General features: G+C 46.3%; 1 protein-coding gene across 1 annotated transcript; it reads left to right on the forward strand.

Moving 5' to 3' along the window:
* The first annotated feature begins 9,227 nt into the window (after window positions 1-9,227).
* On the forward strand, window positions 9,228-24,361 carry Reg4 (regenerating family member 4). Its single transcript, XM_059264903.1, has 5 exons — window positions 9,228-9,388; window positions 16,519-16,613; window positions 17,891-18,028; window positions 20,066-20,171; window positions 23,994-24,361. Exons 1-5 carry the CDS (start codon window positions 9,322-9,324, stop codon window positions 24,059-24,061), a joined length of 474 nt encoding a protein of 157 aa, XP_059120886.1. The 5' UTR covers window positions 9,228-9,321; the 3' UTR covers window positions 24,062-24,361.
* Window positions 24,362-24,643: the final 282 nt, after the last annotated feature.

Genomic DNA, 24,643 nt, shown 5'->3' on the forward strand with positions numbered 1-24,643 from the left:
AGTTTGCATCCTATAAAGGTGGGTGTAGGGGGGGGGATGATTGTTTTATTTTGTTTTGAGACAAGGTCTCATGTAGCCCAGGTGGGCCTCAAACTCTCTATGTATCCAAAGTTAACCTTGAACTTCTGACCTCCCTGCTTCTACCTCTCAGTGCTGGAGTTTTCAGCATGCACCACTGTGACCACTTTACACCTCCACACCACACTGAGGACTAAACCCAGGACTTTGTGCACACTGGGCAAGCATTCTACAGACAAAGCTAGATCTCCAGTATGATCACTGTTCAAAAGTAATGAGTAAGTCGGGCGGTGGGGGTGGGTGCCCTTAATCCCAGCACTTGGGAGACAGGGGCAGGCAGATCTACAAAGTGACTTCCAGGACAGCCAGGACTACACAGAGAAAACCAGTCTTGAAAAACAAAACAAAAAATCGTGCTGTTTTCTTAGGATTTAGAACTGGAAAATAATCAAGACACCACACACACACACACACACACACACACACACACACACACACACCCGCCCCCTTCATATGACCACTTCAGCCCTGCCATCTTTCCACCTAGTTTCATTTTTTCATTCTCCTAAAATGCAACATTCTTTGATCCCTTTCTCTCATTTGTTGCTCCATTATGTACTGCCTGCACCTTCGCTTCTGGCTGGCTGAGGTTCTTGCTGATGTAATATTTACATATAAACCACAATGGCAAAAGCACTCCTGAAATGCTTCTAGTAGAGCAGACAGTAAAGTAGAAATGGTTCAGCAGTTAAAGTAGGTACCAAGTGAGTCCCTGCCACTCCAAAGCTGACTTCGAATGAAGAAGCAAGAGCCACTACTGGTCTCAAAATGGGAGTTTGTTGGTCATGCAAGTTGAAAGATGAGGAGGTCACTGCCATTCCCACATCAGCCAGGAAAAACGGAGTCAGGAAATCATGCTGTAGATATGATGAGAGAGCCCCTGGATGACAGCCTTATTTCCACAGTGTACTGCAGCTGTTAGCTGAGACCCTGCTGCTTGGAGATAGAAGTAAATTCAGCTCAAATCCAAGTTCAACAGCTTTGCCCCAAACCTCTGCATGGTTCCTGTGACTCCTCAGGACTTTACTTGAATAGTGTCTCTGTCTCCAATCTTGCCATGAACAGAAACACTTCCTTTTGTTCTATAGGAAACTTCCTACCACTTTCTTGGTCTGCGCTGTTTAGCATAGTAGCCCCTAGAGACACATAGATTTTTAAAAATGAAATTTCATGGGCTGGGCATGTAGCTTAGTTGGTAGAGTACTTGCCTAGCATGCATGAGGCTCTGGGTTCAATCCCAGAATGCACTTGGGAGATGAAGTCAGAAGAACCAGAAGTTCAAAGTCATCCTCAGCTACAAAATGAGTTTGAGGCCAGCTTGGGATACATGAGCTCCTGCTCAAAAAAATGAAACAAAACAAAAACCTTCACTATTTCAAAATTTAATATTCAATTTCTTATTCTCACTAGTCACTTTCCAGTTTGACTGATAAGCGCCTGTGGTCAGTGGCTCCTTGTGGACAGCACAGATTGAAGTGTGCCCATGAGCATAGCAAAGTCTGTCCGACAGTCAGACTGATACATCATGAACTGGTGAGAGTTCACCGAGTGTTTGGGGCAAAGGGGGAAAGATTATATTGTTTCATCAAAAACGCACTTTGATCTAATCCCTTTCCCTTTTCTTCTTTTGGTGTTGCAGAACCAGGCTCTCTCTCACACAAGCTCAGCAGGTGTTCTTGCCACTGAGTTAGCCCTATATAAGTGCAATTAATCAGCTGCCTCTTTTCAGAAGTGTGCCCTTCATGATAGTGATGTAGCAATGAGTGTGTTTCTATTTGGAGGAGACTTTTGGGAAGCCAAATTGAATCATGACATTGACAAGGGTAAGAGGTTTCCAGTGGGCTTCAAGGGTAAGATCTCCAAAAGAATTGTTTCCAAAAGAAATTGACACTTTTCTCTGTGGAGCTTAAAAAAAAAAAAAAAAAGGTGTTTTGGGGAGGGGTTTGACCTCTGGTCTCTGGACATGCATTTGTACACACACGGAAGTATCTTCCTGTCCCCTTTCACCTGGTACCTACATCTATACATCCAGATCCTTGCACTTGGTCACATTCAATGTTTATTGAATTAATTAAGTAGTTCGTGTTTAAACATGACCAAATAAGGAGAGAGAAGAAGGATGTTGCAAACAAGAAAGACCTGAAAACTGGCATGGCGGCTTGTGGGCAACACGGGCATGTGGTGTTGGTGGAGCAGTGTCCCAGTGAGGAAGCATGAGTGCCAGGGGGCTAAGACATGGAGGGCTTGACCACTCATGCCCAAAGTCTGGGTAAATACGGGGCTTGATGGTAATTTCCTTTTTCTTGAAACGTTTTTTTTTAATTAAAAATTTTTAATTTTACATATGAGTGTTTTGCCTATTTATATGTATGTATGTGCACCACGTGTGTGCCTGCTGCTTGTGGAGGTCAGCAGTGGGGTGTCAGGTCCCCTAGAACTGGAGTCACAGGTAGTTGTGAACCTCCATATGGATGCTGGGAATCAAACTCAGGTCCTCGACAAGAGCAGCCAGTGCTCTTAGTGGCTGAGCTACCTCTCCAGCCCCCTCAACATAATGTTCATCAGGTTTTCAGAATCAAGAATTCTGAGAATACACACACTCAGATATTTGTGTGTTGGTGATTGCGGGGTGGGGCGCATGCTGGTGTGGCGGCCAGAGATCCATGTCAACTGTTGCTCTCAGTGATTCCTTACCTGATTTTCCTGAGGCTGGCTCTCTCTTTGAGCCCTCGCTGGCCAGTGAGGCCCTACGATCCACCTGTCCTCACCTCCCTCTGGGATTACAGGCCCTTGGCCCCACACCTAGCTTTTAAGGTGAACTGAGCTTGGTTCTCATGCTGTGCAGCCCACACTTTACCCATTGACCCGTTGCCACGAGTTTGAAGTGACTATTTTCTAATAAAGCCTACTTTTAATCAACACTAGGCCTCGGCAGCTTCAGCCTCTGTCAGCTCCCTCTGCCCTTGGTGGATATTGTCTGATACTTTGGCTTCTATGCATATTGAAAAGAAAGCGCTGCTAATCTTTCCAAACATCATAATTACTCAGCACACTCAACACTCCTTACATTTATTCGTCCAGCATATCAAATTCTTTGCTTCTGGAAGCTCCCCCCGCCCCCGCCACACACACCAAAGACACACTTTAACAGTAATTCTGATGATTCTATTGATCACTTTTAAGTTGTTATAATTTAAATTTCACTGTTTTGTGCTTAGCCTTATGACTGCCTGGCATAGTACAGAGTTCTAAATGGAAAGCCAATTCCCTTCACACTTTGAAAATCACTTCCTAAAGCTGTCTTCGCTTTATTTCTCCATCTTGGTGCCATTTTGACTCGTCTTCTTTTCTTTTGTGTGTTATTTTCTTTTACTTTTTTAAAAAATAAAACAGAATCATATCATTTCCCCCCTTCCCTTTCCATCCACCAACCGCTCCCATGTGCCTCCTCTATGCCCTCTTGAAATCATGGCCTCCTTTTCTTTGCTGAGGTTGCTATTGTGCGCACGTGTGTGTGTGTGTGTGTGCGTGTGTCTGTGTGTGTGTGTGTGTGTGTGTGCGTGTGTCTGTGTGTGTGTGTGTGTGCAACCTTCTCAGTCTATCTAGTGTTATTGTATGTATTTGTACAGATAATCACGACTGACTATTTGGTATTGGGTAACCATTTGGCAGCCTCATCCCTGGGGAGGACTGTTTCTCCCTCTCTCAGTGTTAAATTTTTATTATTTTACTTTATAGATGGGTGTTCTGCCTGCATGGATGTCTATGTACTACATGTGTGAAGTGCACAAAGAGGTGTCAGATCACTTGAATTGAAGTTGCAGGCAGCTGTGGGTCTCTATGTGAGTGCTGAGAATTGAACCCAGGTCCTCCGCAGGAGCAGTCGGTGCTTTTAATAGCTGAGCCATCTCTCTAGTGTTCCATTCTGATTCCTGATTCTTGGTAAGTAATTGTGACTGAACTGTGCATTTTAGGTCTCTCACTTTCTAAATTTCGTGTATGGTGTATTTATAAGCAGAATTTCTTTTAGATCACTCCTTTTTCGTGGTCAATGAAACTTCTTAATTCAGATGTCTTTCTGACCCCTTATAGTCTCTGTTTTTGGAACAGAGGCTCATGTAGCACAAACTGGTCTAGAACTCTGCCATGTAGCCAAGGATAGCCCTGAGCTTCTGACTCTTCTGCCTCAATCTCCTGAGTGTAGGGCTCACAAGTCCATGACACCACTTCTTTTTTTATGTGTTTTTGGGGATCAAATCCGGCCTTGGTGCATGCTAAACAAGCACTCTATCGTTGAACTTCATCCCTCATCCCACTGCCGTGCAGCTCAGGTTGACCTAGGACTCATTATGGAGCCCAGCCTATCTGCAAATTCACGGTCCTGCCTCAGCCTCCGAGTTCCGGGATTGAGTGTGTGTTAGCCTCCATGTCAGACGAAGTTCCCTTTTGCTCTTATGTCTCACAGTTGTGTGTGCGTTCTACTGGTGCCTTCGATTGGTGCTGACCAATGGAGGTTCCGGAGAGAGGCCTCTCACAGTCCAGACAGAGTAACTCACATGTTCTGACCTTCCCTTTGTCATCGGAAGTCTTTAAAACAGTGGCATACCCGTCAGAGCAGGAGTCCAGGTAGAGTCTGGGGTGGAGAAGACCTACACACTGTTTTGTAATATGTTCCTTCTGTATCGGGCCTTTGGGACTTAAAAGGCTGGGAGTTGGCATCTGTGCTCCCTATTGTACAGTGTAGTGGCGCCTTTCCTATCCAGCTTTCTAAAGGGGAAAAGCACTATGTATTAAACAGGTAAGCACACCCGGTAATAACCCCTTCATATTCGGATTAGGAGAGCATGTCTCCCAGAGTTTCAACACATGACCAGCACTTTATTATTTATTTATTTTGAATTTTTTTTTTTCAAGGCAGGTTTCTCTGTGAAGTCCTGGCTGTCCTGGAACTCGATCTGTAGACCAGGCTGGCCTCAAACTCACAGAGCTCTACCTGGCTCTGCCTCCCGAGTGCTGGGATTAAAGGTGTGGGCCAGCACCGCCCGGCTAATGACCAGTGCTTTATAGTGAGAGGGGACCAGAACTCACACCCAAATCAGCCAGACCCGATGCCCTTCCCCCTGAGCGCCATCAGAGGGGACCAGTCCCTGGAGGAGCTAAGCTGGGGAAACCTTGGTAGATTTACACACAGGCAGGGAAAACCAAAGGAGAGGCAGAGCAGCATCTAGAAAGTAACCTAGGCGTGGAGCAGAGAGCCCTGACTTCCCTACGGCTACCAGTCAACTACACTAGCCACAGCCCTTCTCTGGAGTTAGAGTTGAGCATCACTGTGGCCCTTTTCAGACCCAAGGGCCTTTACAGAGCTGACTCTGTAATTTGAGATGAGTAATCTCTGGCAACCACAGCACATATTGATCCCTTACCCTCTTCACAGAAAAAGCAAACCTGATGTCATTTCTACATAGCTCATTTTTTTTCTTTCTAAAACAATTGTGAATTCAGCAAAGAAATCTAGATTGGAGTAAGGAAGCCAGAGTTCTCCGCACACCACAGATAAGCCTTGAGAACCTGGCAGGTCACTGCTCTCTTAGTATTAGGTTTCTTTTATTTTTTTTCCCCCTAAGGTTTATTTTTATTGTTTTTAATTATGTGTAGGTATGTGTGTCTGCATGTGGGTATGTGCACAGGAGTGCAAGTGCATGCGGAGACCAGAGGCTTCAGATCCTCCGGCACTGTAGTTTCAGATGGTCGGGGCTGCCTCACATGGGTGCAAAGAACTGTTCTAGGCCTCTGGGAAAACAGCGAGTGCTCTTAACCACTGAGCCAGCTCTCTGGGCCCCTGCAACTGGGCTTCTTAACTGTGCATGGGAGAAGCCTGTCCTAGCTGCCCATAAGGGCATTTGGTGATATAAGAAGGAATTTGCTATAAAATATTCTATCAGTGTAAGCTATTTTCCATAATTTGTGTGCATTAAAACAAGATTTCAGTGCCTTCTGTTCCACAGGAGAAAGGCAAACGGGGGTGGGGGAGGTGGGGGGTGGGGAGGTGAGGGCATGGGGAGGTGGGGGCGGGGAGGTGGGTTGGGGGACCGTGATGCATGCTGGGAGGTGGAAACAGGCACTTGGGGAGAAGCGCCTATGTGGTCTTCAGTCAGAACCTAAAGCCAAATCTTTTCTGCAAGGATAGAAATCTAACTCTTCAGAGCAAAACATCTTTCCAGAAAAGAAAGGAAGGTAGATAAAGGTCACCTACAACACGAAGAGACAGAAAGGAAAGGAAAACTACAAAACCGAGCACAGCTAAGTGAAGAAATGGGAGAGGGAAAGGGCTGTTCTCAGACTACAGGATACTGTTCATTTTAATAACGTGGACATAAAAGATTTTGTTTGCACACAGGGAGAGGTTCTGCTCTTGGCTAGACAAAGCTCACTCTGTGTCCGTTCTAAAGCTATCACTCGACCAGCTCATTTTTTGACTGTAGATAAGGGTGATTATTTGGTAAACAACTCATGACTTCAACAGGTCATTACATCCCGAGGCAAGCAGGTATAAAGCCGCAGGAGCCTGGGACCACTCAGGCTGAAGAAGGCAGAGTTCTCAGAGTGTTGGTTCCAACCAGGTAATCCTCCCTACTGCGGGGACAGAGGGCTTTCTGTGAACCCCTGTTATTCTCTGCCAGCTACCCAGTGGGTCAGAAATTACAAGTCACAGCTCTGTTGCTTCGGCTGGGGTCTTTGTTGTAGTGACGTTCGATTTAAATTGTTTATTTTTAACATCATCATTGCCAACATGAATGGCTGTGTGGGTGTTTGCGCATGCGTGCGTGGCATGAGCGCATGCGTGCGTGGCAAGCAGATGTTAGGGAACATCTCTGCGGAGTTCTCTTCTTCCATCTCTACATGGGTCTCGGGGATGGAACTCAGGTCGACAGGCTTGCACAGCAAGCGAGCCCTGGCCTGAGCCCGGAGAGTTGTTTGCTCTCTGCTCTTACTGAAAGAGAGTTGGCTTGGGCAGCCAGCCGTGTTGGGTTCCGTGGCGGCTCTGTGGACTGGTAGCCGTGAAACTTAGGGCAAGTTACAGAATACAGTGAGTGTCAGTTTATCAGCAAAACACGTTACTGACACTCGCCGTGCAGTGTAGTTATGGAGAGTCAAATGAGATGATAGGGCCTCACCAGACGTCTCAAATCCATTTAGATCAAGGAAAGAAATGCTGGCCTCCGTTCCTCCAGCCAGTCAGTCTGACTGTTGAGCGCCAGCCATTTGCATTTCAAAGGGTTTCAGGACTTTGAAATTCCTTTTGAAAGGAACATTCAGCAAAGAAGTGCCGGGTTTGTGCCATAATTTTAAAATATAAAAGCAAATAGAACCGGAGAGGGATGCCCCCTCTGTTACTGCCAGACCCAAGCGCTCATGGGGGCTGCAAATTAGAGTTTCCAGAAGTCTCCAGTGTAGATATCCTATTGCATCAGCCATCCTGAGCCATCGATTATTTGAGATTTTATTGTTTGTGTTCTGATCAGAAAGCATGGTTAAGTAAGAATTCAATGATGCCAGGCGGTGGTGGCGCACGCCTTTAATCCCAGCACTCGGGAGGCAGAGGCTTCATTTCCGTGTTATTTCCGAGGAAGAGCTACTAGGGCTTAGAATTGCCATAAAGCTTAGTTAAGAATGAAAAGGCATGTGGATGCCTGTTTTAACCTCATGCCACGGCGGTGGCCACTGTTTCTCATAGACATTCCAAAGATTATAAAGGAGACGACCGTACACACGACAAAGGCGTTTTTAAAAGTTGAACATCACTCCTGTCAAGAGGCCACTGAAAGATCCCGTGAGGCCCATAGCTCAGGGCTTGTTGAGTGTGGTAGGCAGAGGGGTAGGGGTTCCTGTGAGGAAGCAAAAACAAGGGGAGTTTGGGGGTGTCATCTTGGCCTCTACAGTTGAAGTCCTTCAGAATGGTTAAAAAAAAAAATAGAGAGAGAGAAAGAGATGAGAGAAAAATATGAACTCAGAAGTACTTTTAGTACCCTAATGGGAGGCATAAATACACAAAATCCGTCTCATCAGTCATTAAAAGAGAACAACAAAATAGAAAAATGTCCAAAGCTATAAACTGATAATTCACATAAGAAATTTTAAACATCATATATAAAAAGATGCTCCACTTCATTGGCAGCCTTTAGGGACGAGCAACTATTTCTTTAGAAATACCAAACTTAGTAAACAATATTTTTTGACAAACTTATTTTCATGAGATAAGAGGGCAACGGTCTTGTGTTCTACCAATAGGATGGGTAGGCGAGCCTTTTAGCAGCCGGGGGTTCAAAATGACGACAGACTTAGCAGAATGAGTGAGTTCGTACCAAACAGAGAAGAGAAAATGAACAAAGAACCGTGACTGCAAGAATGTCCTCTGTGGCTGGTCTGTGTCTGAGGAGTAGCTGGGTTACAAGGCAGTGTGATTTAACTGACTTTAATTGACATAAAACTATACATGGGGCCTAGGAAGGTGTCTGTACGCTCTTCACTGAACTGCTTATCTCTGGGACATGGGCTCACTTCCCAGTTCTTGGTCTATGTTGATATTTTAATGATTCGTGGGATTTTTTTGACAATGAAGGGGGAGACTAGCAAAGCTTTTTTATTTAAAGTGATATCAACAGGGTTAAAGAGACAGATCTGGTTGCAGCCGGTGACACAGAGCAAATGACCCAGTCCTTGAAAACCCCAGTCTTCTTATCTGTAACTGTATTTGGGCCATCTGTTTACTTTACCTTCAACATTCAAAGAAATCTCAGTATTGGAACCACTGTGTTACATTTCTGGGACTTCAGAAGGCCTATTATCTATCACCTGGGAGGAAATGTGCCCAGGTCGCCCTCTGCTGACTCTCCTGGAGATAACAGATTCCCAAACTATCTATCTACGCAGACTGCTAAGCACTTCTGCCTGCTGAAGTTAGGGCTCTGACATTGGTTGGGGGGGGGGGGCTTGAAGGTAAGAATAAAACCTCATAAATTAAATGTTCAACATCCCTATGTTAACCTTGAGATTATCTTCATTGTAAAAGTTGCATCTACTTGGAAATCTACTTTAGATTTGTGATATCTAAATTCCAGCATCCTTCTCTCTGGTCCAAATTGCAGATCTAAGAGATACCAGAGACTTTAAAGGCAAACTGGAAAGAGCTCTGAGGGCCTTGGAATTAAAGCATCGAAGTATCATCTCCAGGGAAAGACAAAGATGGCTCCCAAATGTGTTTGGCTGTTCCTGCTGATGAGCTGTGTAACTGGACCTGAAGTCCTGAGTGGTGAGTTCAGTCACTTATGGGAAGGCAGCCACAGCCAGCAAACACAGAGGGCACACATCACACCACCCACTCACCCCCTCAGGCGTTTCAGGAAGGAAATATCAAAGAAGGAAAAATCTTGTGACTTGTCAAAGGCTCTACGATCAAATAAAGCCACCCCAAGATGGTTGTAAGCCATACTTAAAATTGTGGATTGCGGAATACATTTTGCAAGTTTGTTGTGAGTGATGGAGAGACTGTTTAAGGAACCTGACAGGCATCAGACTGTCTGGAGCTGAGATCCATAATCACAATGTCCAAACAGTTATGCACTGTTCTCTTAGTTGAGCATATTACAAGGTCTAGTTTACCAGGGACCTGAAAACCTAGTTGCAGAGATGGCCATTGCACACTCATAGAATAATCATCAAGGACAGGGAGCGTGCCAGGACAGTATTGGATCTACAGTAGAGGAAACAGGACAAGGAAAGTTTAAGGATGCTGAGAAAAAAAATACCATGAAATATTAGGACTGGAAGGAGATGAAATGTGGGCTCCTCTGACGTAACTGCTCTGTTGAATCAATGAGGAAAATGAGCGCAGAGAAAGACAGATTTGCCAAACGTCACACCGCCAGACTATGTGGTGCTCTGGCCAACTCCGAGTCTTGGACATCTCTCCCCCAGTCCTTCATAGCCTCGCTGGGAGGTGGAGGTGGCAGTGTGAGAACTGCTTGGTTGAGCATCACCTCTGTTGAGAAAAGAGGCCACTAAAAGATCCATTGAGGCCTAAAACTTCTTGAGCGGGCTTGGCCAAGGTGAGGGGTCAGGAGAAATAGTGCTTTGGGGGTCATCCATTGACGGCTGTGGTCCTGGCCATAGCCTACTCTTGACATGGCTTTGTATGGTACTCACTGCCCCCAACCCCTCATCTGCCTCTAGCCACCAGCTCTTTGACCATTTATGGCTGCTCGGGACCCAGGAATTCAACCACCATTTCTGCACCCTGCAAGAATGGACAGAATGCCAGGAGCTGTCCCCAGACCCCACTGAGCTGCCTCCCAGCCATGTCTGTATGCAGCTTTGGGGCTGCCCTGACCTCTGGTGTCCCTTAAGGGCTTGGCATTTACCCTGACTATGTTCTGAAGAATACGATAAGACTCTTCAACTGTTTCCCAGGACTTCACTAATCTCTTTGGTTCTCTCCCCAGGAGTGGACAGAGCCAAAACATATACCGTGGGTCCTTCCATGGCTCTTTTCCAGACAGATCTTCTTCCCAGCTGTAGAAAAACTTTCTGTTGATTGTTACATTCCTGAGAACTGTGCTTAAGACAGATCCCATATATTCTTTGCACAACAGCTTATGGAAAAAATCTAATCCTGCATTTAGAGGAGATTCAGAGAACTTAGAAATTGATTTTCTCTTACAACAGAGGCTGATGGCCAAGATCATAACTCTGTTGTCTCCTCAATGGTTTCTTGCCCTGGCTGTGGCTGCCTGTGACTCAATGAGGAGAAACAGGGAAACATTTAGAGACAATGGGAACTACATTTGGTTAGTGTTTTCAGTAATATTCCACCTCGTTATCGTAATAATGGCGATGGTTTTTAAAAGTTATAATTCTACCTGAGTCTGATGATGCATGCCTGGAATCCTGGCTACTCACGAGAATGGTGCAGAATGATCTCAGAGCCCTGACCTGCCTCCAACACAGAGTTCAAGGCCAGTCTTGGAAGCTTAAACAGACCGTGTCTTGGGTTTAAAAAAGAAAAAAGGCATGAGTTAGGGTGTAGCTCCGCATACCAATCCCCATATCATACAAGAAAACTGTGGTCTATTCAACAATTGCTATGTGCTAGGCAGCATGCTCACCACTGTGGATGCATTATGTATGCATTATCCCACCAACCCTCCAAGCAACCCTGTGGGGAAGTATGTGCTGCTAGTTCATTGTGCAGACACAGAACCAGAGTTATGAGAGATTGGGAGAGACCACTAGAGAGCCGTGGAGGCTGGATGCTAGGACCTGTCCCTTCTTGTCACCCCATGCACAGCAAAGAGGAATGTTGGCACTTTGGGTAGAGATGTGAAAGATTCTGGGCTGCTGAGACAACAGTGCCTTGTCCCAGGTCCCACCACACTCCTGGCTAGTAACCATTCTCTTCTCTCCAGTGACCACACGCATCTCTCCGGGAAAGTCCGGCTGTTAAATATGAGTAAATGTGAGTGGCTTGCGGTGCTTTTATTTATTTGTTTGTTTGTTTTTTTCAGTGTAGTTTGAGCATGGCTAAGATGGCTGGAGCCTCAGCTCTGAGCCACACTCTCTAGGTCACATCTTAGCTCTTTCTTGTTTGCTGTGGGAGTGTGAGGCACAACAACTTCTTTCTGCCTTTTTTTTTTTTTCCACGTCTGGGACGTGGTGGTAATATCAAGAACTACTTAATAGGGGGTGGGGTGGGTTCTAGAGTATTAGTAAAACTGCCCAGAGCAGGACCTGGTACCAAGGAGTGCGTGGTAAATGTGTGGCATGGTAGAAAGCATTGCAACTCAGGACCTCAGAAGCATTTCCAGCGGCTGAAATGTTGCCACCAGGGGGCGCATGTCGGTAACTGCGAGAAGGCTGGGCTAAGGTGAGAACGGACGAGGAGGGGCAGAGGGGAGGGGAGAATGCGAGGCAGAGGGGCTTAGAGTGGCAGACAAAGACAGGGAGAAAAGCAAAAGAGAGAGAGGAATCGAAAAGACAGAGAGATTGACGCAGACGCGACACGGAGGAGCAGAGAACCTGGTGGGAGAGGCAGTGTGGACTGCCTGGCTGGAGGCATCCTGATCTTAGGTCTCTACACTCTGACCCCACTGGATCCTCTGCTTGTGCCCCAAGACGGCTGTTCTTGTAACCTCAAGTCAGGGGGAGCGAATGCCGTGGTGGAAGAGAATCTTGCCCGTGTGTTTGCCCACAGAATACCAAGCCGATTCGCTACAGGTCACAGGAGAGAACCAAGGGAATTGTGCGGGAGCAGTGTCTTCCAGACTCTGGTACTCACACTCAGTGGCAGGTGCCTTTACACGATTATCCAGTGGTGTGTCCAGCCCCCAGGTCCTCACATTTAGGGTTGGAGATTTTTGGCTTCTGCTGCCTCTCTTCCTGAACATTCTCAGCAGCATTAGGTTAAGAGGTACGCCTCCTGTATTAGTTACTTTTCTCATTGCAGCTCGGGGGAAGGAAGCGTTTCTTTGGGCGTACAGTTTGAGAGATACCGTCCACTGCCATGGGGAAGGTGTGGTGGCCGGAGGGCGATGTGGTCAGATGGCCAGGAAGAAGAGAGTTGACAAGTAGTGAGGCTGGGCCACCCAAGGCCCGCCCCTAGGGATCCACTTCCTCCAGTGAAGCTCCACCTCCTAAAAGTTCTGCAGCCTTTTAAAACAGCGCCATCAGCTGGGGAGCAAGCGCTCAGACGCAGGAGCCGATGGGTAGATTTCATTAGTTTGGAAACTATATCCCTTCCCAGTGCTGTGTTGACGATCCTTCCCGACGTGAGCCCATTTCGCTACTCAACTTTTTCAGAACAGTAACCGATGATCAGTGTTGCCCTAGCTGGGGTTAACTATTGCTGTGACAAGACACCATGACCAAAGAGAAGATGGGGAGGAAAGGGTTTATTTGGCTTACACTTTCACATCGTGGTCCGTCACTGAAGGAGGTCAGGGCAGGAACTCAAGCAGTGTAGACACCTGGAGGCAGGAGCTGATGTAGAGGCCATGGAGGGGTGCTGCTTACTGGCTTGCTCCACATGACTTTCTCAGCCTGCTTTCTAACAGAACCCAGGACCATCAGCCCAGGGATGGCACCACCCATAATGGGTTGGACCCTCTCACATCAATCACTAATTAAGAAAACGTTTGCAAGCCGGGCAGTGGTGGCGCACGCCTTTATTCCCAGCACTTGGGAGACAGAGCCAGCTGGAGCTCTGTGAGTTCGAGGCCAGCCTGGTCTACAGAGCTAATCCAGGACAGACTCCAAAGCTACAGAGAAACCCTGTCTCGAAAAACCAAAAAAAAAAAAAAAAAAAAAGAAAAGAAAGAAAGAAAGAAAAAGAAAATGTTTGCCCACAGCCTAATCTTATGGAGGTAGTTTCTCAACTGAGACTCCCTCCTTCCTCTCTGATGACTCTAGCTTGTGTCAAGTTGACACAAAACTAGCCAACACAAAGCACAAAGCTCCTTAAAAAGCTTTGGTTTCCAAAGCCATCATGTTCACAATTCAATTTCTATGATCTAAAACAAAACAACAACAACAAAGCTTTGGTTCCTCAGGCTTTAGCGCCTTCCTATAATCTTAGCACTCAGAAGGTTGAATCGGGAACATCTGTTGGAATCCAGCCTGGACTACATAGCAAGACACTCTTTCAATAGCTTTTTTTTTTTTTTTTTTTTTTTTTTTAGGAAAAGAAAAATACTTAGTGTTAGATTCAAAAATTAAGATTTCCTTTGCTTTTTAACTCTGTAATCATTTGTTACTAAGTTTCTAATTTCTCATTTTTGCATATTCATAAATCAAAGGTCAGAAGGGTTCCTGGTAGAAACATGGGTTTTTTAGGTCGTAAAACTGAATCTAAAGTGTAGCTTTTCTATTTTCTGGTGTGAGGCTTTTTGCCAGGTAACCATTTCATCCTGTTTCATCTTCCTGAATTATTTTGATAAAAATAAAGCCCGAGTAAACTGCTTAGCTTGATGCCCAGCACAGGCCAGGCTGGCGATGGTGGCTGCAGCCAGGGTCGCAGTGGAATAAACGTTTTCCTTTTACTTAATGTAGAAGTGTGTTCCTTCTTCTAACAGTAGAAATAAATGAGGATCTTTGCTGCTTGGTATCAGTCTATTGCAGGTCATCCTCAGAGCCTTTTTGTGACAGTTATTCTACATTGTCAACTAAACTTGGAGTCACCTAGGAGACACACCTTTGGGTTTATCCAGAGAGGGTTAACTTCAGAAGAGAGATTTAGCCTAAACGTGGACAGCACCATCCTGTGAGCTGGGGTCCTGGGCTGAATACAAAAAAAAAAAAAAAAAAAAAAAAAAAAAAAAAAAAAAAAAAAAATGAGCTGAGTACCAGTGTCCACCTCACTCTGGTTCCTGCTTGGAGATGTAGCATAACCACTACGTCGTGTTCGTGATGCCTGGCCTTTCCTGCTTTGAAGGACTGTATCCCCTCAAACTATAAGCCAGAGCAAACCCTTTCCTCCTCCAGTTGCTTTTTTTCACAACAATAAGAAAAATAATTAATATGCTTCCCTTCCATTTCTTAGCTCGGTTACTGATTATCCATCATTCACAGATTCAATCATACGTGCAATAGGTCTAGATCTGTAAGAAGCACTGTGTTCCAAATTAGCTGGGATTGGTGCCTGGGAGGATGCAGCTAGATGGGACAAGGAGATTGAGCTGAGAAAGGCGTAAGGGCTAGCAGCATGGCCCAGTTGGTAGAGGGTGCATCTAACATGCATGAAACCCTGGTTTTGATCCCCCACTGCTTTGTAAAACCAAGAATGATGCCACACATGCCTGTGATCTCAGAGGCAGGAGAATCAGAAGCTCAGTCATCCTTTGCTACATAGTGAGTTTAAGGCCAGTCTGGGATACATGAGGTGGCGGGGTGGGGGTGGGGGTGGGAAGGCAGAGGAAGAGGAAGTGGGGGAGGGACCACTAAGGAGCAGGGAGCTTATCTGAAATCAGTGTGGAGGCTCTGGAGAGTTAGAGGCAGTAGATGAAACAGTACAAAGAGTGAAGTAAATAAATGACACACAGCCAGCCATCTGACCCGGGAAAGACCTTAGCACGGGGCTAGAGTGCAGGTGTGCAGCCACATTGTCCCAGGGCTCAGGCCGCTAGTCTGGCATCCCCTGGGTCACCAGTCCCTCTGCTGTTCCACTCACCTCTGTTTTCTCAGTTTCCAGCTCCCGTACAGAGGCACTTGCCAGCTGGCCAGTAGGAAAAGCTGGAGCCTCCCTGAGTCACAGCCTCCTTTGCTGCAGGCCTCTCCAATTCCTGTTGGCCATGTTGTCTTACAGATCCCCTGTACTCAAGACAAAGTTAGGGGCTTGCTATTTCTGCACACACCAGGCACAGTCCTGCCTTCATGCCTCTGCCCAGCCCATTCCTCTGAAATATTAATAGTCTCCTCTCCTCACTGTTTATGCACAGCCCACCCGTGATCACATTTCAGCCCGGTTGCCGTGTATCCCACTCTCTTCCAAAAAGGCTCTTTCTCCTAACAATGCCCCCAACTCCCAGTCTATGTCTGTCCACTCCACAAAGCCCTGCTGTGTCATTCTGCCGGTTGCTGGAATTTGTCTACTGCAGTTAAACACCCAGATCTAGGGGAATGGTAACAGTTGAGTGGCATTGACCCTCCAGAACACACATTGTGACCCAAAACTCCAATGGCTCCACAAGCTCCTTCATTCCTTCTCTGACAGCTGGGCCACGGTCATATTTGGGTTTCTTGGAATTACTGTTGGTTCAGAGTGTGTGCTCAGTACTCCCAGAAAGCTTGATTCCCCGTCCCAGTAAATAGTCCCCTGGTAAAAGGTCCTTTGATGAAGGCTGGGAGAAGAGTAATAATAAAAGTTTGGGGTTTAATTTTGTTTGTTCTCTCTTTCTGTTTTTCTGTTTCTCTGTCTCTGTCTGTTCTCTCTCTCTCTCTCTCTCTCTCTCTCTCTCTCTCTCTCTCTCTCTCTGTGTGTGTGTGTGTGTGTGTGTGTGTGTGTGTGTGTGCATGTGTGTTTTGAGATGAGTCTCGTATAGCCCTGGCTATCTTCAAACTCACTGTATAGCCAAAGATGGCTTTGCATTCCTGATTCTTCTTCTACTTCATCACCTGAGTGTTAGGATTACAGACATGCACACCACACCTGGTGTACACAGTGCTGGGAACCAAACTCAGGGATTTGTGTGTGCAAGACAGACATTCCACCAATTTACCTAGATCCCTAGCCCCACACAGTATAGATATTTTTAGTAGTGCAGCAAGGTCCTTCTGAAATGGACTCTTCCCTTGATTTAAGGTATTCTAAATTAAAAACAAGTATGATGTGTCTTATCATCATACCGAGTTTTTTGACATCACAATCTATAACTGCCTTTTGTTTCTGTACAGCTGTCTTGAGACCCAGCTGTCCTCCAGGATGGTTTCTCTACAAGTCCCACTGCTATGGATACTTCCGGAAGCTGAGAAGCTGGTCTCAGGCTGAGGTGAGAAGTTGGAGCTGTTGGTTTCTTTTAGAGAAAGGGTTCAGCTAGAGGTGCAGATCACATTTGAATTAAAGTCAAGGGTTCTTCCTGGGACCCAAGGAGAAGCCTTGTGATTAAAATAGAGGGGGGATATGTGCTCGACTCCTTCAATTTTGTGAACATTGATGATGTAGATGCTGTGTGTTCACACCCTCAATGGGCTGCATGGAGTAGGAAGTAGCCATGGCCCTCAGAAAGCCAGAAATACACACATCAAAGGAGCATGAAGAGTTGAGGGACTTGTACAAAGAATAACTGAATTCCCCTATGAGACTTACCAGAGAGCGTGACGTGGAAATGCCTGAAACAGGTCTCAGGAACACTAGGCAAAAAGCCAAGAAATAGAAATGGGAGGTGTCCTTGCTTGACACAGCATGCACATGCCTTGATTTTATCCTTTCCAGCTATGTGTAGGACATTTCCAAATATCTAAATAGCCAGTCCAAGTAAGTGGAGAATTGATGTTGTCTCTCCAGCTTGTGACAGATTAGCACATAGAGCTGCAATGTGGCATGATCCAAGCCTAGAGTGGTCTCAAGTGTCCTGTGTGTTACTCACAAAGAAAGGGAAGGAACGAGGGTGGCGTACTCACCATGTGATACCTAGTGAGTATCAGGCTGTGTTCCCAACTTCCAAAACTGTGAGAATGGGGCATGGTGGAATATTCCTGCAACCCTATCTCTTGGGAGCTGAGAGAGGAGATCATGACTAGTTTGAGGCCAGCCTTGGCTACATGGGGATACTTGCCCTCAACAAACAAGTGACATGTGGAAGAATTGTGTGGTTGTAACAGCTAAACAGAAAATTTCATTTCAGTGTAAGCAAAAGTGATTTCCTTTTGATTAGACCAAGAGAAGTAGCAAAGAAGATTCAGAGAATGAAATGTCTTATTGAGTGGAGACCTGAATAACTGGGAGCAGACAGAGAGCGAGAAGAAAGATGGAGTGAGCGAGAGGTGGGGGAGAGGAGGGAGCGAGACAACCCCAGATTCTGTAATTATAAGGAACTTGTGCCTCAGAGAGGTGAAGTGACTCGTGAAGGTCCCTGGGACTCCGTCTACTTCCTCTGGCCCTAAATCTCCTGCCCTGGCCTTGAGCTTTTGCTCAAATCATCTGTGGGGTTTAGATCCCTGTTGGCGGGGATTAGGGGGCAGGGGCAATCCATCCTGCTTGGCACACCAGGGCTTCAAGGAGAGAGCTGTATACTCATGGCATCAATAATGGGACCTCTCCTTGCAGCTGAAGTGTCAGTCATATGGACATGGATCCCATCTGGCGTCTGTCTTGAATAAAAAGGAAGGCCGAGTCATAGCAAGGTTCATATTTGGCTATCAAAGAAACCTGCCTGTGTGGATTGGCCTGCATGACCCAAAGAAGGTAAGCCCATGTTTAGCTCATAGAGCCTCTTGGAAAACCTAAGATGCTAACCCTTTCCTGAGAAGTGGCCTCCTGGCCTACAAACAGGACGAAAGTAGTAGCCCTTCAGCCAAGCACCTCCAATGATCAAAACCAAGGCCTGAAGGTCAGGGACCCCATTCTTTCCCTCAGTGGAAGAAATAATTTAAACAGCTCTGTTTTGTGGAACTTTGAGTTAATGTCCTCCTAGATCTTCAGACACAAAAATCACCAATGTTTTAGAACCCTCCCCAAAAAGGAGAGAGAGAGACCGAGCGGGAGAGAGAAAGCATGCAAGCCGATCTTCTAGAAGATTCAGAGTAATTTCATTGCCTTTAGGTCTTGATTGAAGATGAAAACCTCCAGCTCACCTTTTTCTGAGATTCTGTCACTTATTTTAATCGTTCATGATTCTTTCCTCTGGATCCTTGCTGTCCTCTCCCTCAGCACTGGACGATGAGAAGTACCACGGCATGTCGGGATTTATGGATTTGGGGTGGGGTGTCTATACCTAACGGAAATGGGGACACAGGAGGGAAAGGCCTGCTTTCTGATCCCGATGCCGTAGCTGGAGACACCAATGCTTAGATATCTTATTCCATGAACGTGGAGTCACCCTTCAGCACTTGCCTAGGAATCAAATCACGCTTTGTCTTTTGAGTATTGCAGAAAACTAAGTGATTGCTTTTTGTTTTTGTTTTTGTTTCGCTATAATATATACCAGATACTCAGTTATCTGCTTTAAGTGGTCTTTACTTGACTTGCACAAGTTTTACTTTTGAAATATTTTTTATATTTTCACTGTCCATGTATGAGTATGCACCCGCATGTATGTGTGTGCCTGGTACCTGGGAGGTCACAAGAAGGGATCAGGTCCCCTGGAACTGGGGTAACACTGTTGTGAACTGCCATGTGGATGCTGGGAACCAAGCCTGGTCCTCAGCAAAAGCAACAAATACTTTGAACAGCTGAGCCGTCTCTCCAGCTCCCCCACTTTTTGAGACAAGAGTGTCACAGATTTGGCTGACCTGGAGCTCCCTACATGAACCAGGCTGGCCTCGAATTCCCAGAGATCTTCCTGCCTCTGCCTCTCTAGTGCTAGGATTAAAGGCCTGTGCCAACCACATCTGGCCAACTGTTTCATATCTTTTAATGTATTTACTTTGTTGCCAGTTAAAGCTCTGCTTTCCGAGACATGCTATATATCTACATCTATTTCTGTGAGATGCTTTTATACTTTGATTTTTTTTTTTACATGTGTGACTAGGAGACAAAAACGACAAACGGATGTTCTAAAACTGTACTCTATCGCTAATAATCAAGGAAATGCAAACTAAAATGATATCATTTGACTTAGATTATCAACATTTTTCCTTGTATCATGAATAATATCTTGAAAAAATGGTCCTTGTACCTAGTCAGTGAGCATGTAAATTTGTACAAGTGGGCAGTTTTTGGAAAGTACTTTGTTAATGGATATTGATAACCTCAAAACAGTCACATTGTTTGACCCATAATTCTAATTCTGGAATATATTAAAGGAGATAATTTTGAGAATACAGAATGATTTTCACAAAATTAGTCACAGCAGTGTCTTTCATAGTAATTGGAAACTGGGAACAATATACTCAGTAGTCAATAGGAGATTGTTAAGGTAGACTATGGTACATCTTTGTGTTAAATAAGGAAATATGAAATATAAAATAATAAATAATAAATATAAAATAAAATAATAAATAAGGAAATATGAAATAAACACAAAAGACTTGAACATATATATTCTAAAGAGTACAGTATTTTTAGTACATTGATAATTGTGGTTCCATCAGAAGTAAATATGCTAAAACATTAGTGATGTTTCCCTCTGTCACTGAGTGGGGTGACTTTCCTAATTTTGATTCTTCAGACATTATATGCTTTGCCCCATGAAAGCCCATCTCACTGGACTGAGGGCCTGGTGTGGCTGTGGGAGGGTGGTCTGGCTGAGCTGCACATTCCCTCCGTTTTCTGTCATTGCAGAATCAGCTATGGCAATGGATTGATGGGTCTACACAGCTGTACGATGCCTGGAATCCCACGACGAAGAGTGAAGCCAGGCACTGTGCTGAGCTCAACCCCAAGAATAGTAAGTTCCCTGTACCCCTTCCCTCCCTCCAAGCTGCAGATCTGTTCTTTAACCTATTAAGAGCAAAAGGGGCATCCTTGTCCTCCTTCCCAACCCTGCTTTCACTCAGCAACACTGCTTACAGGACGGTGGCCTTGACACACAGTCTGTGAACCTTCACCCATCTGCACCCACTCAGCAGTCTTTTCCACATCAGTGGAAGGAACTTTTTAACAGCATTGGAAGGGGGCATGAGGCGCCAGACTGTGACAGAGGCATCAGAGGCAAACAGCTGGAGAGGGGAATCTCTCAGGCCAGCAGAGTCCACACTGCTGCTCTGAAAGGCAAGTTGGCCAGAGTATAGGCAAAGCCATAGGTTGGAGCTACTAAAACAAGGCGGCTGTGAACAGTTAGCACTGTGCAAACCCACAGTGAGCTGCCTCAGGAAGTGAGAAGACCACCACCAGAGTCAACCAGGGAAAAGGTGGACATTTTGTTTACATTGTAGTAGAAACTATGTTAGAAAAGAGACTCAAAGTCACAAAGATAACTGAAGAACATCCCAACAGAACACCTTCCAGGGACCCTCGGACCTATGGCATGAGGCCCTCCATATCTGCCTTTTAGCCAGACCAGCTTTGGGGAAGCGGTTGACCAGATGTTTCCCTAGGCCCCTAGCATCCCCATGGTTCTGGGCTTCTCGCTGGACGAAGTCCTCACGGCCTGTCCTGTCAGCAGAATCCCACCCTGAAGGAGCCTGTGGCACAACTGTGAGAAGTGGGAGGCTGAGTCTTTTTATCCCACCCTTCCCCTTCGCTCCACTTCGGCTCCCGGCAATCAGAACACAGGCTTCAGACACAAGGAAACCCAAAGCAGGGGGTCGGGGAGGTGGCTCAGGGGCAGTACGCTTGCTGCGCAGGCGCGAAGCCCTGAGACTGAATCTCCAGAACTCACATAAGGCTGGACAAGGTAGTGTGTGTGTGTGACCTCGGCACTTCCACAGGAAGATGGGAGGCGGAGATTCCCTGGAAGCTCACAGGTCGGCCACACACGTGTGTGTGTGTGTGTGTGTGGGGGGGGGGGGGAGAACATCCAATTAGGTAGTTAATTAAAAACCCAGGGGAAGGTACAGGGCTAGTGAAAAGCTGAAGAAAGGTAGAGCTTAAAGGGAGAATCTTCATGAGACACCCCCGCCGGTACCCCAGTGCTATCTTGTATCCGTAGAATGAATTTTTGTCTATGCATAGTCGTGCATGAACTCTGCTCTCTGTGACAGGACCGGTTCCCGTTTCCTTGCTATTTAGGAAGGACTGCTGGGTATTTTGTCCCTCGTGTGCCTTTGTCATTTCCTTGGGGGCTCTCCACTCGGTATCATCATCTGTTTTGTGACCCACTATTTCATTGGGGACTGCAAACTAGCACAGGCCTGTAATCCCAGTCCTTGGAAGGTTGAGGCAGGAGCCTCATCAAGTTCAAGGCCAGAATGGACTACCGAGTGAGTTCAAGGCTAGCCCAGGCAATGTAGTGAGACCCTGCGTTATGCTAGGGGAAAAAAAGCAAGAAGTGAGTGGAGGCTACAGCTCATCAGTAGAGCAATTGTCGAGTGTCTTTGAGGGCCTGGGTTCAATCTTCAGTGCTGCAAGGAAAAAGAAAGAAGGAAAAAAGACAAGCTATGTTCAGTCTAGCTTGGGGTCAAGGGCAGGAGCTCTGTGTTCTGCATGACCTTGTAGAAATACGGCATCTCCATCTTACAGAACTGCCTGTCCTGGTACAGACTTCTTCCTTCTCTGTGCCTCAGATGTCTCCTTATGGGAGGGAGAAGGCAGAATCCTTGTCACCTTAATGTTTACACAGTGCCTTCATATATAGGCTGAGCTCACTGCCTGGGTTTGGTGTGCCCACACTGCACCCCCCCCCCCATTCCCAGTACTTCCCCCTTTGATGTTGTGGGAGGGAGGCAGGCAGGAGGAGATTAGAATGGGTACCAGTCTAGGTGGCCACCCATGGGTAAGCCACTCGTGGTCACCTGAAGCTGTTCTTCCAACTCTTCTCTGGGCTCAGTGGATGTACCAAAGGACCCTACACAGCACGTGTCCAGCGGCCAACCTGAGTTCTGCAGGGCAGGTTTCAGGCTAGCAGGCTTGTGCACACGCTCTTGGTTCCATGCTAGGAATTACTCAACAAGCCTATGGTCCCCATTTCATCATGTTCTGGTGCTCCAACTATAGGCCCCTTGAATTAGGACATATTCACGACTATCCTTTGTGTCTCTGGAGTATGGGGAATAAGAGCAGGTGTCAGGCTCAGACGTGCAGGCTAAAACCCAGGGAGACACTAGCTAGGGGGAAACTCAGCATTCTGCCACAACCTCTCCAGGATGACAAGGACTGAGGAATTCCATTTTGAGGACAGAAATAGTTGGACATCTTCTACAAATACATATTTCAGTCCCCCAAAGTTCCCCGGTTTCTGGCTCAGTCCTTTCTAAGTGAGTAACCCATTGTTGGGACATGACGTTGTTGGTTAAAATGGCTTGCAGGTCTTTGAAGGAGCTTCTCAGAAACTTGGAGCATCTCAGAGCTTGCCTGTGGAGGCTAGGAAAGCCACCCCCAGGTCCTTGATGCAACCATGTCAAACACAAAGATTGAGCTGAAGGGGTGGCTCAGCAGTTGTCTTAGTTAGGGTTTCTACTGCTATGGTGAAACACCATGACCAATAGCAAGTTGGGGAAGGAAGGGTTTATTCAGCTTATGCTTCCATATCCTGCTTCATCATCAAAGGAAGTCAGGACAGGAACTCAAGCAGGGCAAAAACCTGGAGGTAGAAATTGATGCAGAGGCCATGGAGGGGTGCTGTTTACTGGCTTACTCATCCTAACTTGCTCACCCTGTCCTCTTCAGAAGCCAGGACTACCAGCCCAGGGATGGGCCCCACCTACAATGGGCTGGGCCCTTCCCCATGAATCCCTAATTAAGAGAATGTCCTGTAGGCTTGCCTACAGCCTGATCTCATGGAGACATTTTCTCAATTGAGGCTCCCTCTTCTCTGATGACTCTAGCATGGGTCATGTTGACATAAAACTAGTGAGTTCAACAGTTATGAGCAACTGCTGCTCTTACAGAGAGTGGGAGTTCGGTTTCCAGCACTCACGTTGGGCAGTTCACAACCTCTTGTAACTCTAGCTCCAGGGGACCTGATGCCCTTTTGTGTCACCCACACACATGTGCGCGCACACACACACACACGCACACGCACACACACACACACACGTATAAATAAAACTAAAAAATAAATCTTAATAAACAACAACAAATAAACCAAGCACCACACACAAATGGAGCCTCCCCTGGGTCTGTGTCAGATGCTGCTTCCTCCTGAGTGCTGAAGCAGAGCTTGTACCATCTGCCGTGATTTGAGAAAGTGGGTGTTTGCAATAGTCAGAGATCCCCAGAGAACCAGTAATGGGAAGTGGAGATTTGTTGGGTCGGGGGGCAAGCTGGAAATTACTGAATTACTGCAAGAGTTGATATGGAAGACTGAGTCCAAAGCAATTAAAGGGAAAAATCTTCTGCTCCAGGAAGCCCTTCATCTGGCCCATTTTGTTCAACACCTTTTGATCTGAGTATCAAGAATATCTACAAAATACCCACAGAGCAACATCCAGACAGCTGGGCAGCTAGCAATTGCTGGACGTTTGGACTAAACAATACCATATCCCACCCACGTTGGCTCCTGAAATAACCATGGCCAGCCCTTGTCTGGGACTCCAAGAAAAACACAGATAATTCTGGTAAATTCAGCACTGAACTAGCTTGGTTTAAGTGTCTGTTTATTTTCTTACAGAATTTTCAAACTGGGACAAAAACCGATGTGACAAGTGGCAACACTTCCTATGCAAGTACAAGCCATAGAGCAGGAATCAAGCGTCTGCCAGCCTGGCGAAGCTCCTTTTTCCTCCCTCTCACCTGGTGGCTGATATAATCATTATCCCTGAGAGTAAATGCAGCAGCGAACACTGATGAGGCTCCAGTGCACTGACTGTCAGGCTCAGAGGGCTTAGCACGGTGGGACAGTGGCTTCCGGTCTCAGAGATCTTAGCATGGTGGGACAGTGGCTTCTGCTCTCAGTGTTCCTTTCTAATATTCCTCTTCCCTTGGGCTGTCTCAAACAAGTAGAAATGTGCTTCCTGACCACTGGGTCTTTGTCATACCAGTAAAGTTTTGGAGCCAAGAAACAAATAGCCAAGAGTGAGCTTCTGTCCCCTCAGCCCCTGCAACCTCCCACCTCCGTCTGTTGCCCATACACGGCCCCTACTTCCCTGCTGTGGACCATACATTCTTTCATTAGATCGTGGTATGTGTGTGTAGGAGCCTGCTGAGGGCCAGGGTGGCACTGGTGGCAATGGAAAGGTGAAGTAAGACCCAGAAACACTCCTGAATGTTTGTCCATCTCCCGCGTCCTCGTCCCTGCCCCCTAGGTCTCCAGCAGCACTT

This window comes from Peromyscus eremicus, chromosome 6, assembly GCF_949786415.1.
Source record: "Peromyscus eremicus chromosome 6, PerEre_H2_v1, whole genome shotgun sequence".
NCBI classification, from domain to species: Eukaryota; Metazoa; Chordata; class Mammalia; order Rodentia; family Cricetidae; genus Peromyscus; species Peromyscus eremicus.